This window comes from Callorhinus ursinus, unplaced genomic scaffold (genome assembly GCF_003265705.2).
Source record: "Callorhinus ursinus isolate GAN/ISIS: 27379988/994484 unplaced genomic scaffold, GSC_fseal_2.0 scaffold4, whole genome shotgun sequence".
Classification (NCBI taxonomy): domain Eukaryota; kingdom Metazoa; phylum Chordata; class Mammalia; order Carnivora; family Otariidae; genus Callorhinus; species Callorhinus ursinus.
The window spans coordinates 159399877-159413060 of NW_027397066.1; the positions used below are offsets into that span (position 1 = coordinate 159399877).

General features: G+C 59.1%; 1 protein-coding gene across 3 annotated transcripts; it reads left to right on the top strand.

The window, feature by feature from the left end:
* The first annotated feature begins 3208 nt into the window (after positions 1-3208).
* On the top strand, positions 3209-7836 carry REEP4 (receptor accessory protein 4). Of its 3 annotated transcripts, none has more exons than XM_025873870.1 (8): positions 3209-3290; positions 5111-5183; positions 5562-5638; positions 5724-5844; positions 6244-6357; positions 6745-6880; positions 7045-7199; positions 7288-7836. In XM_025873870.1, the coding sequence occupies exons 1-8, from the start codon at positions 3232-3234 to the stop codon at positions 7354-7356; spliced, it is 804 nt and encodes a 267-aa protein (XP_025729655.1). In that variant the 5' UTR covers positions 3209-3231; the 3' UTR covers positions 7357-7836. The 3 variants fall into 3 exon arrangements, with proteins under 3 accessions (XP_025729655.1, XP_025729658.1, XP_025729657.1); XM_025873873.2 differs by lacking the exon at positions 3209-3290 and adding an exon at positions 3755-4299; XM_025873872.2 differs by lacking the exon at positions 3209-3290 and adding an exon at positions 4337-4547.
* The last annotated feature ends 5348 nt before the right edge of the window (positions 7837-13184 follow it).

Below are 13184 nucleotides of genomic sequence, written 5' to 3' on the forward strand. Positions count from 1 at the left end.
AGCTCACCTGTGGACGGGAGACCACCCCGATAAAAGCCTTTCAGCTTTTCTTTGCTGTGGCCACCCCAGCTTCAGACCACCCCGTGGTTCAGCCCCACGTTTGGGATGTGGACCTTGAGCTGTGTAGGCTCTGTGAGGTGGGTCCAAGAGCTGGCCGAGCCAGGGCCCCGGCAAGCACCTGAGCCTACTGGGCAGGTGCCAAGAGTGGAGGAGGGCTAGAGAGCATCTTGGGGATCCCAAGACCTCTCCAATCCACAGAGGCAGGGCCCAGGAGCATTGCCTCCTAGTGCAAGCTGAGTGGTGGAGGGGGTGAGGGTCCGGTAGAAGCAGCACATGGGAGCCAAGCTCCTGCTGCCCTCTGCTGTGTGCTGGCAATACACAGCTCAGCCCTGCAAGGCCAGCGAAGGCGTGGGGTGAGGTGGGCAAACTTCCTTGTGCCCAGACTCTGGAGGGCCTACTGGTGGCAGGATGCCCAGGGGCACTTGGGGGCAATGTTATGACTCACTGCTGCAAATAAAAATTTCCCACCCCATTGCTTGCTCTCAGGTGTCCTGCAGTCACAGGCCGCCGTTTCATTCAGAACAGAGCCAAGGCTGTGCTCTCTGTCCCTGCCGTTCCCAGGCAGCCAGCATTAGCCTTCAGACCCCCTTCTTCCTTGCTCTCTTTCGGAAGAGCAAGTGGGTACCCCACGGTCAGCTGGTGCTGGGGTCAGGAGTTCACGATGATGACTCTCGGGTGCAGAGCAAGTGTGACTAGTCTCTACCACCTGGGGCTGACTCATAGCCCAATTGTTCCTTCCCGGAGATCACAGTCTTAGGGCCCACTGAGCCTGGGGTCTGTCCCTCCGTCCGGTCAACTCCCACCAACATGGCCAAAGGCAAACTCAGCAGTCCCTCCACTCCTCTCCCCTCTGTTCCATTGCAGCTAGCCCTTGCCCTAGGTGTGAGATTTCGAGCAAGTCCACTGACTTCCCTGGCTCTCGGTTTCTCCTTCTGTAAAGTCGACACTAAAACCTACTCTGTCAATTCTTGATCCTGCCACTTTGCAGCAGGGGCGTCCCCAACCATGATACTTAGCCCATTTGTATCTCCATTTTTCTCATCTGTAAAATGTGGATAATCAAGATACCTAGCTGACAGAGTTAGTGTGAGATTTAAATGCATGAACTATATGATACATTCACATATGGAAAGCCGTGGGAACAGTGCGTCCGACGCAGCGTTGTGACCCGTATTGGGCTTTAGGACTCTGTGAGGTGCTGAGGTGGCTCAGAGAAGGGTGATTGGTGGGAAAGGAGGAGGTTGGTCTTTGGGGAGAACTGCTGTCTGTGGACTAGGGCTTCTCCCCAGTCAGGCTCAGAGCCCCTGGGCCCTCTGTCTCTCCTGTAGCGGCAGCTGCCCCCACAAGCCTGCCCCTGAGCACACCCCCACACAATGCGGAGTCTCATGGGCGCTGTGTCTGGAGGTGCACCTCTTCCAACCACATCCGTGTACTCTTGGCTTAGCAGATGCCCCTCAGGCCCCCCAGCCACACTGTCCTGCTTTTTCAAATGGGGAATGGGCCCTCAGGCTGTGCCAGGGAGAAGTTGCTGGGGAAAGTGGGTTGAGTGTCCCAGACACATTGGTACACTGTTGCCTGGTGGAAAGATAAACATTCTGTCACTCTCCCTGGGACTCCCAGCGCTGGGAGACACTTCTCCCCTTGAATGCCCAGCTTTCTGCACATGGGGAATGAAGCCTGCTGTACGCCTGCCTGGTCACCTGCTCTGGGGGTCATCTGTGTGTCCAGAGAGTTGCTTAGCAACCCAGTGTAGCTGGGTGACTGTGTCAACATCTCATGACCAAAGGCCATGAGGGACAGAGTCCTCTCACTCTGCACCCCTCAGCTCCCAGCCACATGCCCCTCCACGCTGAGTCCTGCTCTCGGAAGCAGACCTCTGATGTCCCTTAGAGTCCCTAAGTGCAGTCATCAGGACCAGGAGTCTCCATGTGAGAGACCTTCCCCATGGGGATGGTCTTAAACTGGGCACAGGAGAGCTCTTCGCCAGCAAGTGGGGGTAGATGCTGATGTCAGGTCAGGTGACTCTGGAAGGCAGCCAGGGAGAAGGTGGTTCTGCATCAGGTACCAACGGGCCCAAGGTGCACATGCACATAGTGAACCCAGGCACTCTTACCGCCTGAGGAATGGGTGTTCCTTCCCTCTTCCGCAGCCCCCTGCTCCTCCTGAGCCGGCCCCCATGAGTCAATCACATCCTTCTGCTCTCAGGAGACAAGGATGTGTCTCCTCAGTTAAGCTCGACTTTCACCTCTATCACAATGTTGTGCCTAGAGATGGGTGGTGGGACTCTAGCCCTTGGAGTCTCGCGTTATGCAAACATGGGGTAGGAGTGAGGCCCAGTGTGAGGGGGTGGTTAGATGGGAAGAAGGAGGCCTCAGGGGAGTTTCTCCTGTGGGTCAGTTTCACTGCTAGCTCTCACACCCAACAACACCAATAAAATGGATGATAGTAATTAAGACTACATAATTACCTCGTGTTTATTTATTCCCAGGAAGCCTCCTTTCCCTGGCCCCCATCATTACCTATTCCATCCCTTCAGTAGGTGATGGGTGTTAACTATGGCTCTAATAAAAAGTAGTTAACTGTCCAAGTTTCCCATCCCCATGGCTCTGGGTAAGTCTGCTGTCTCCTTCACCTCAGCCCTGTGAAGCAGAAGGGAGGCTGCGCAGGGTGCAGAGGCATGGTCCCCATTGTCAGAGGGAGGAATGAGGCACTATGCAGAAGAGATACAAAGAATGCAGTCCTACATGCAAAGTTCTAGAAGCCACAAATCTTGCCTTCTCCTTCGAACCTCCCACCTTCTTCCCCCTATACATCTGCCCCTAGAGCTTCTCTGTTCCGTCTCCCCTTCCTGGGCCTTGCTCAGAAGACTGATCAAGCCAAGCATTCACCCATCCCCCACCCATCAGCCAGCAACCAATGCGGCCCAGGGAATATATTTCCTAAATGGTTAAAAAAGGGGGGGGGGAGGGAGGATCTTTGTAAAGGTCAAGACCTTGCATACAAAAATTAGCTACAAAGTGGCACTTGTCGATAGGATTCAGCTCTCAGGGATGTTTGTGCTCTTGACTCACAGGAAAAGGTGGAACTTCAAACTTCCGGTGAAGATGAAAGGGGGGGTGGCTGGGGGTTCTGCCCAGAATCTCTCAGATCATCACGGTCAGCCCACCAGGTATGCGGGCTCTAGAGAGGTATCCCAGAGAGAAGTCAACTCCTGAAACCCACTCTTCAGGGTGAGTCTCATGGGAGTGTTGAGTCCCTCAGGTTCCCTCTCCTACTTCCTCCCGGTCTCACTCTACGTCAACTCAGCGTCTTTGAGGCGCTTACGCATCTCCTGACCCAGTGCTGCAAGACCTGGATCCGTTGTCGCTCAGCCAAGCCTTCTTCCACTTGTGCATGAGCCTGGAAGCAGGGTCCTGCACCCATCCCATACCTTTTCCCATTTTACCTAAGGGAAAGACGAGGTAAAGGGGGAAGCCAGGTTAGAGCCGCGAAAACTCTGGACTCCGAGTATCCTTCGTTTCCTCCTCCCCACCTTTTTTGTTGCCGTTTCCCACCCCCTAATGTTTCCAATTAGGGCGGCTACTCAACCTAATGGGCCCCATCCACCGGTAGGAGGCGCATCGCCCCTTTAAGGGGCAGGCCCCTGGCTTCTCTGACCTCGCCCCGCCCCCTCCGCGGCCGTACTGCGCTTGCGCCAAGCGCCGGCGACCAGGGGTTGGGCAGAGCCTAGTTCCGTGCAACTTTCAAGTGAGTTGCAAACTCCGCCCCGAGGCCGGTACCGGTGGCTGGGCACCCTGAGACCGCGGGGACCCTAACGAGCGAAGGCCGTGACCGCCACCCGCGGCCCGGGACCCGCAGCAGCGCCACGGCGAGAGCCGGACACCTGGTTCCCCGCAGCAGGAAGTGCGGGGCTGAGCCGTAACTGCCCCAGGAGCGCGGCGGGGCGGAAGAACGCGGCGCCCGCCCTTACCGGCTCCCAAGTCGGTTCCTCCGAGCCCCGGCCTCCTCGCCTCAGCCCACGGGTCTCCCCGCTCTTCAGGCTCTGCGCACTGCGGAGTTAGGGGGCGGCGGGCTCCGCCTCTGCCAAGGGGCAGCCCGAGCGCCCCTCTAGTTCCCGCACTTCCACTGATTACCCCGTCCCAGCCCCGCGTGAGCGTCCCCTGGTCATCTTTTTGTGGGGGTTCCCCCTTCGTCCCGAGGCTGCAGGATGGTGTCCTGGATGATCTGTCGCCTGGTGGTGTGAGTATGGCTGCTTTCATACACCCTCTACCCCCAGGAACCAGACCGCACCTGAGGTGGAAGATAGGAACGTCTGGTGGGAAAGGGGGCTTTCTGTGCTTCGGGTCACAGCTCCCTCAACACTCACCACAAGGGTTAACGGACCTGCGGGCCTGCACGTGCCATCGGGCACCCTTGCTTGTTCTCCACCCCCAAAGTCTCCTTGGCTCCATGGCGACCCCTCCCGCAGTCACACACACTGCAGACAGGCGTGTGGGACAGAGGCCCTCACGCCAGCCTGCAGCCCCTTAGCAAACACAAGGTGGTGTGGCACGTTGTGGGCGGAGATTCCAGGAGCCTACTTCCCATCTGAGCAGTCACATGACTCACCACTCTGGCCTCAGCCGACCCACTCTGTCCTCTCACCTTCTGTTATTCCAGCAGCTGGCTCCAATATTCCTGTCTGCACCCTGGTAGTGCCAGGTCTGGTGGCCCTAGCCTGATTGCATGTCCATGGGAGGGGACCGCCTGGTGCTCTCACCAGCTCCGAAGCCTGCCTCCCATCCGCCTGTGTGTGGCTGTGTGTGCTCCTCCTCAGTCATGCTCCCATAGGCCACTGGTGCAGGCCTGGGCAGGCTTGGGGTGTTTGTAAACAGCAGGGTGGGGAGGTGGCCTCCAGGGCACTGACTCAGGCACAGGTTGTGCAAGCCAAGCGGGAAGAACAGGATAGGCCCTTGCCACTTCACCCTTGGGAGGGAGATGGCCACCTGGTGGGGGGGCAGGAGGACATGATGCCCCTCATACTCCCCCTCTGTTTTATGGGCTCTTCTAGGTTGGTGTTTGGGATGCTCTACCCAGCTTATGCTTCCTACAAGGCTGTGAAGACCAAGAACATTCGTGAATATGTGAGTGTGACTGTGGGCAGGAGGGCTTGGTTTAGATTGGGTGGGACGACAACCTTGGGAGTATGGTAGGACTTGGCAAGGTGGGGAGGGTCTGAACTGCCCTCCCCTTCCTCCGGGGCATAAGCAGGTGGCATATCCTAAGCAGAGTGGGTGTGGTTGGAAGGCAGGCTATTGGGGTGCCTGTGCAGAATCATGTGGGTGAAGCTTCTTGGGGGTGGGTACAGAGATGAGTGGCAGTTTCTCAGGCAACTCTCTAGGGCCAGCCAGGTGCCGGGAGAATGCAGCAGGACAGGCTCTCTGGAATCTCCGGGTCAGCCTGGGACAGGGGAGTTGGCTCTGCAGGCTCAGCTGTTGGCCTCTGACCCCCCTGCCCCCCAGGTCCGGTGGATGATGTACTGGATAGTCTTTGCACTGTTCATGGCCGTGGAGACCTTCACAGACATCTTTATTTCCTGGTATGCATGCAGGGGGTCTGCGGGCGGTGGGCAGGTGACGGCCCACTCTCAGCCTGGCTGACCTTGCCGCCCTGTGCTCTGACAGGTTCCCTTTCTACTACGAGATCAAAATGGCCTTTGTGCTGTGGTTGCTATCACCTTACACCAAAGGGGCCAGCCTGCTTTACCGCAAGTTTGTCCACCCATCCTTGTCCCGTCATGAGAAGGTACTGCGGGGAGTCAGGGAGGGAAACATAGGGGTGGGTGTGAAGGAAAGGGCCCTGGACTCGGGCTCAGGATTCTGGGTGATTATCTGAGTCCTGCTGCCGTTTTGCTGTGGGACCTTGACAGAAACTAGCCTTCTTCCTCTCTCGTGATGATCGGATGGGAGCACATGTGAATGACCATTTGAGAGTGTGAAACACCAGCTGGAAGTTGTTCAGGGGATGGTGGGAGGAGGCTGCGTGTGGTCACTCACGGAGGTGTGGGAATGGGTGGGTGGGGAGCCCTGCGCGGCGTGGTTGCCAGTGCCCTGTAGGTGGGGGTGGGCAGGGAGGCATGGTCCACAGCACAGGAGTGACTCAACTGTCCAGCTGAACTCCCCTCCACTTTCCCGCCCTCCGCAGGAGATTGACACCTGCCTCATGCAGGCCAAGGAGCGCAGCTATGAGACGGTGCTCAGCTTTGGGAAACGGGGCCTCAACATTGCTGCTTCAGCCGCTGTGCAGGCTGCCACCAAGGTGCCCTGGGTCCCAGCCCTCCAGCAGCCCTCCCACTCCCAGTGCCTTTTGGGGGCATCCAGCTCTCTGTCAGGGAGCCAAGAGAGAGCACCTGAGCATGCCGGGGAACAGGGTGAGGGGTGACAGGTGGGGTGTTGGCAGGAGGATGGAGCTGGAAGTTCAGACTTCCTTGGCTGGGACAGTGATCATGAGGAGTTGGTCCTGCTCTCTGGGCCTTCACTTCCTGTTCGTGCCACAAAGGCATGGGGCTAGGTTACTGAGCTGCTTTCAGTCCTGAGGCCTGGGCCCCTTCATTTCCCTGAGCAGCTGCTCTGGCTCAGCCCCCTTCCTGCTAGGATCCCCTGCCCCATCCCTCCAGATGACGCAGTGGCTCCCCGGCCCTTGCAGAGTCAGGGTGCACTGGCCGGAAGGCTGCGAAGCTTCTCCATGCAGGACCTGCGCTCCATCCCTGATGCCCCTGCCCCCGCCTACCGGGATCCCCTCTACCTGGAGGACCAAGTACCTCGCCGCAGGCCACCCATCGGTGAGTGGGAGAGAGATCCGGAGCTTGTTTGTTCCGAGGGGAATGTTGCTTCCATGCAAGCTGTGGCTTCCCCAGCGGTTAGAAGAAGACCTGGCTTGGCTCGAGGCTTTCAGACTATGGAAATGCCCAGCTTTGCCTCCCCGGCCTCCCCCTCCTCTATACAGGGTACCGGGCAGGGGGCCTGCAGGACAGCGACACCGACGATGAGTGTTGGTCAGACACAGAGGCAGTTCCCCAGCCACCCAGCCGGCCCCGAGAGAAGCCTCTCGGCCGCAGCCAGAGCCTGCGTGTGATCAAGAGGAAGCCGCCGGTGCGGGAGGTCAGTGGCAAGGAAGGCACGAAGGAGGTGGGCTGTCCAGGCACTCGGGCCTAGACCTCCTCAGGTTGTACCTGCGCTCTCCCCCCAGGGCACCACCTCGCGCTCCCTGAAGGTTCGGACAAGGAAAAAGACCATTTCTTCAGACATGAACAGCTAGGGTCTGCAGAGCCTGGTCTAATCTTACCTCTTGCCTTATGGGGCGCTGGGGGCTGTTTGGAGGGGACCTCTGGCTGCACGTCTGACCTGCCTACGCCAGCTGCTCAGGCTCTGTCCTCCTGGCTCCTGGTGTCGTCAAGGGCCAGGTGCTGCCGGGGCCATGCACAGGGCTATACCTGCAATGTACCAAAGCAGGCTGGGCCCAGGGTTCTATTTATTGTCTTTCTCATCCTTCTACCCCCCCCCCCCGGGTGTGTGGGACCAGAGTCCTTCCCAAACCTCTGCAGGTGAAACCAAAAGTCCACCCAGCTGTGTTCATTCCTTCCTGTCCTTCAGAGTACTTGACAGCCTCCTCCAAGGCCTTGTGTGTGTGTGTGTGGGTGGGTGTGGGTGGGTGTGGGTGTGTGTCCTGGCTGTATGTTTTGTGTTGGTGAATGAGGTCAGGTTTATGCACGTTTTGGTAAATAAACACATAAAAGTGTTCTGTTTGTTCTGGTTTGTATTCCTGGTGCTCATAGCACACATCATTATAAACAGCCTGCCGCAGGCCAGTCCGGGCCTAGGATGGAGGCTAAAAGGACAGACAGACTGCCAGAAGGACCCAGTCTTCTGGGGGAGGTAGCCATTGACATACAGTTGTGGTGTGGCGAGTACTGTCACAGGAAGCTCTTGGAGACCTCTGAGAACACAGATGGGAGACTGGGGGGAGGGGGGAGGGACACCCCTGAGAGGGGTCAGAGTCTAAGGCTATAGACAGGGGGAGATGGGGTTGGACCTTGATGGGAAGTAGAAGCCAGTGGGAGCACAGGTGTGGAGGGAACTCGGGCAGCATAGTAATCTCATGGGGATTAGCTGGAGCTATAAACAGATTAGGCCTGGGGAGGCCAGCTTCCCCCATGGGCCCGTGGGGGTCTCTAGGGGGGTCCCTAGACCAGTTCTAGGGGTCGAGTTCCTGTAAACACCCAGGTTGGCTGTGGGAGCATTGTACCTCTTCAGAGTGGCCGCGAGAGGGCAGCAGCTGCCAGGGTCTGGGCTGCCCCTAGCTTCCAGGTCAAGGAGGGCGGGGTTGGGAGGCTGGCCAGAGCCCTGCCCGAGAGGGGCCTGACCGCTGGCTGGCAGGCTGGCTGGCTGGAGAGACGATGCAGAATTCTGGCCTGGCCTCCCGTGGCCCTCTCTGCTGCTCCTTCCTGTTGTTTGTGGTCAGTGGTCCTGTCTGCCCCATCCACGGAGTCTCCCCTGTTCTGAGACCCAGGCTCTTCCTGCTCTACTCCCTGGGGCAGCCTGTGCTGGCTTTGCCCCCTCCGGCCCCTGGGTGCTGGTCTCACCACAGTGTCCCAGGGCTGCTCCCCTCAGCCACCCCGTGCCTGTGCTTCCTTCCCACTTTTGATTAAGCAAAGAGGTGGGTGGGGAGAGGGGACATACGGTGGTAACCCTGAGTGACCTGAGGAGTATGGATTAACTCTTGGTGTGGGGATTATCTGGGTTTTATTTGGGGAAGGCACTTAATCGGCTGGGGTGGTTTAGCTCCTCACTATTGATGTTCGGTGACTTCCTATCTAGGCCTTCCCTTGCATCTCTTCATTTATTCACTCAAAAAATCTCCGTTGAGCATCTCCCAGGTGCCAGGCACGTTTTGAGACACTCAGGATGCAGAGTCTCGGAATGGCTAGCACGTAGGACGTGACAGCCCAGCAGGTGCTGCCCTAAGCCCCTAACATACAGCCACTGAATCTTCACAACAACCTCCTGAGGCAGGTACTACTATTACAACACCCCTTTCCAAATGGGAAGACGGGCACTGAGAGGACAGGTGACCTGCCCGAGGTTACACAGCTCATGCTAACAAATGGCAGAACTCGTCTTTGAACCGGGCAGTGTGGCTCCAGAGTCGGTGTGCTTGACCACTGTGCAGGACGAGGCAAGGGGAAGGAGACGGACCCGGATCGAGTATCGGTCGTGCGCCTGGCCTTGCGCTGGGCCTTTTATAGAGATGGTCTCCTTGACGACTCCTGACGAGCCTGCAGGTAGGGCTTAGACCCATTTCACAGATGGAAAAACGGAGACTTGGAGAGGCGAAGCCACTTGTCCCTGTCGTGCCGCCTGTGGTTGGGGGCCCTGTCTCACGAGGCAAGCTGGCCCAGAAGTTGCTGTGGCAGACGTGGAACGGCAGGACCCCCACCCCTGAACTGGGGGTGCACAACAGAGGAGTGTGCGATGAATGGGCAAACGAGACATGAGCTCAGAGGAAGGGGGCACTGGGGGAGGCCTGAAGCTATGGGGAGTTGAGGGAGCTGGAGCTTCACCTGCCTTCATTCCTAGAATGGGCTTTAGAATGGGCTGCAGGGTCCCTTGGGCCCCTGGGCAGAAATGGTGACACTTTTCTCAGGCACAAGATCTTCACCTCCCCCCGCCCCCCACCACCTCACTGGCCTGGCTGCCCCACAGCTCCTGCCTTCTCTGACTCCTGAGCGCTCTCGTTCACTCGTTTATCCACATCGGCCCCCGGGCCTTTGCTCCAGCTGTATGAATCTCCCGCCCTCTGAACAGCCCCCATAGCCTTGCTTACAGACCTGCTTTCTCCAAGAAGCCTTCCCTGACTTGCCAACCCCTCCCCAAGCTCCCAAGCTTCCGGTCTCTGGCCTGCTCACCGGACCTGGGCACACCGTGGTTGTGCTGGTGTGCCCATCGCCCTTCCCTCCCCTCCCAGCTGGCCTCCCCTAGACCTCGCTGGCTTTGTATTCGCCACCTCGTCAGCCCAGACTGTCTCATAGCTCCGTGCTGTTCCCCGGACCCGATCTGCTTCTACCCAACGCTCTGTCCTACCCTGATGTGCCCTGTGATTCCAGCTCGGACACCCCCTGTCCCGGGAAGCCCTGGGTGAGTGCGCCCCCGCCCCCTTGGAGTTGATTGCTCATCCGGACTGCACCGTATCTATTCTTACACGCTGTTTTTGCCTTGAGCACATCAGATTTTCTCCCCCGTTCATTGTGACTTCATAAAAGAACAGACTTGCCTCCTATTCACTTTTGTATCCCAGGCTGAAACAAATGGTGGTTTAGTCAAAGTGAAATATGGTCATACACGTGTGGCTCAGTGTAAAGGCCCACTTATTCTCTGACCTGTGAGCTTAAGCGTCACCTCCTCTGGGAAGCTCCCTCCACTTTCCCAGGGTGGGACTAGAAGCACCTTGAACTCATTGGTGAACATGCCGCCTCCAGTAGTCACCCCATGGTGGCCCGTGCGGGGCCTGACACGTTAGAGGCCCCAGAGACTGTTCGCTGGTACAAGAACAAATGCCTGGAGTGACTAGTTAACCTCCTCAAGGGCAGAAATGGCCTTGCGTGTTCATCTTCGTGCACTGTAGCTCCTTGGGGCCCATCACAGAGCCTCGAAAACGCCAGGGTCTTTAGAACACACATTTGCCAAATGGCTGCTGCAGTTATATGGGTTCTAAGACATCCTGAGGCCAGAGGGGAAGGGGCAAGGAGAATTCCAAGTTCTGGAGCATTTCTGGCCAAGCACACATGTGATCCTGAGACGGGAACACTGGGTATGGGCTGGGCTTCCCTCAGGGCCTGCCGTGTCCCTCTGAGAATCACGGAGACATCTGCCGCCGGTGCTTGCCTCCCTCTGCATGGGGCTCCTGGCCCTAGGGCCCCCTAGGTTCTGGCTTGCCCTGGCCCTCTGCCTTCCATTGTCCACCAAGATGCCCAGGCAGATCTAGGCTGGGCCTCCGTTCCAACCGGCCTGGAGCACAGATGTGCTGGGCTCCGCACTGGGCACCGTGTAGGAGATGAAGCAGCCTCGGCCAGGCCCCTGGGAAGAAAACGCCTCGGCTTGGCCCAGGTACTAGCCCCACTCACTTTGTGCCCCGGGCTGACTCTCCAGCTTCGCAGTCCACCTGGCCTGTGTGAGGGGGTGAGGAGAGGGTGAGGAGGTCTTCCGTTGCCTCCCAGTTGCCGGGTGTGTGGGGGCCTGAATTCCTGGACTCCCCTTTCCTGCCCCCACACCGCCCCACCTGCTTTTGGACTTTGGGTGGCTCCTCCCTCGCCCTGCCTCTTCAGCCACTGTCAGCCTGTGGCCCTTCCGTGTCCATCCGGGTGCCCCTTCCTGCCTCTGGCCTCTGGATGCCCTTGGCCCCTGAAGTAGTCATAGCTGCCACTCTGAGGCTGTAGGTAGTGAGCCTCTTGTTCCAACACTGGGGGAGTCTGGGCTGGCACTGCCCTGCCCATGAGGGGGTCGACAAGAGCACCCCAGGCTCTTACCCCTTGTCCCCGATAAACATTGGAATGGCCGGGATACCCAAGAGCTGGGTACGGGGCAGAAACCCCAGCAGGAGGATGATGCCTGCTACTCAGGAAATCCTGGGGGCCAGAGCTGGGTTGCTAGGCAGAAGGTCCTAAGCCTGGGGCAGAATGAGGTAGCTTTCTCTACCGGGGTGGTTAGACTGCAGGGGAGGGGAGGTGGGGGGAGGGAGGAGGGGCACTGGGGAGGTGCGGACTGAGAAGAGGAATTAGGTCAGGGATGTGGGTGGGTGGGCACGAGGGGAGGGGAGCATCTGCTCCAGAGCTTCCTCCTGGCTCCAAAAGCATCTCCAACACTTCCCTTCCTCTCCCCCTTACCCCAGGTCCTGGGAGAATTCTCCCCGGTATTCCCCCTCCCCCCCCCCCCCCCGCCCGTCCAGACGTTGCCACAAGGGTGGGGGGCGGGGTGGGGGGAGGCCAGCCTCAGCTGTCTGAAGGATGGAGGGGCTGGGGAAGTAGGGCTAGGTGCCCAGACGGCCGCGTGTGTGGGAGGGGATGTCCTCAGATGCCCTCCACCCGGCAGTCCCCGCTCTGACGTGGGTGCCCCCCCCCCCCCCCCCCCCCCCCCCGGTTAGTGGGGGGCTGGCCGCGCCCCCCCCCGCGGGCCCCCCCCCCCCCCCCCGCCCCCCGCCCCCATTAGTGGCAGCTTGGCCTGCCTCTCCGGATCCTTCCCCCCCGCCCCCGCCTGCTGCCCTCCCCAGGGCAGGGGGCTGTCCACCCGAGGGGCACTGTGCTTGCCCAGGTAAGGGGCTCTGGGGACAGCGTGAGGGTAGCTGGCTCGTGAGTGCTGCTGCGCTTGTCAGCATGAATGTGGGTATCAGTGTGTGTGTGTGTGTGTGTGCATGCGCGGGTGAGGGGTCGGTGTGAGCCCAGGCGCTTCTGGGGGTGCTGGTCAGCTTGCCTTTGTCCATGAATCCAGCATTGTGTCCACCCGTGTGTGGCTTTCCTTCTGTGTTTGTATCTTTTGCGTCTCCTTCGATCTGCTGCGTCCTCAGGCACAGAACAGCCAGCTACAAGGGCTCTGTGGGCCCATGGCATGGGCTGTGGAGCAGGATGGGGAGCCGGTGAGGGTGGAAAGGGCCTTCTCCCCCAACCCCCATGGCCCCCTGGGCATTTCAGGAGCCTGTCCTGAGAGTCCTGTTCCTGTCCAGAGACTGTGACCTGACAAAGCAGACATGGCAACTGGGGGTGAGATGTGGGGAGATGTCTGTCCTGCTTCCCTGGCACAGTCCCCGTCTCCTTGAGGATGACAGTGACAGGCCCTCAGTGCCCAGGACAACCCAGGCTCCCACCCTGCCCTACCCAGCCTCTTCTAGGCCTTAAGCTGAAGGAATCTCCCCCCAGACTCTCCCACAAGCTTCAGCTGCCAGAGGACACAGATGGGGGACCACAGGCACACCCCAGCTCCCTATCTGCACCCTGCAGCCAGCCTCGTTGCGGGGGGGGGGGGGTCTGGGGCCTGGGACCTTGGCATTGCAGTCTACATTAGACCCTCCACGATCATTTCCCCTGGCACACTGAGGTC

What these genes read in the sequence shown, in the direction of transcription:
- REEP4 (XM_025873870.1), top strand. Translation starts at nt 3,232, where the DNA reads ATGCGGGCTCTAGAGAGGTATCCCAGAGAGAAGTCAACTCCTGAAACC. An exon ending in ACAGACATCTTTATTTCCTG is followed by an intron (nt 5,639 to 5,723) that starts GTATGCATGCAG and finishes GTGCTCTGACAG; the next exon opens with GTTCCCTTTCTACTACGAGA. An exon ending in TCGCCGCAGGCCACCCATCG is followed by an intron (nt 6,881 to 7,044) that starts GTGAGTGGGAGA and finishes TCCTCTATACAG; the next exon opens with GGTACCGGGCAGGGGGCCTG.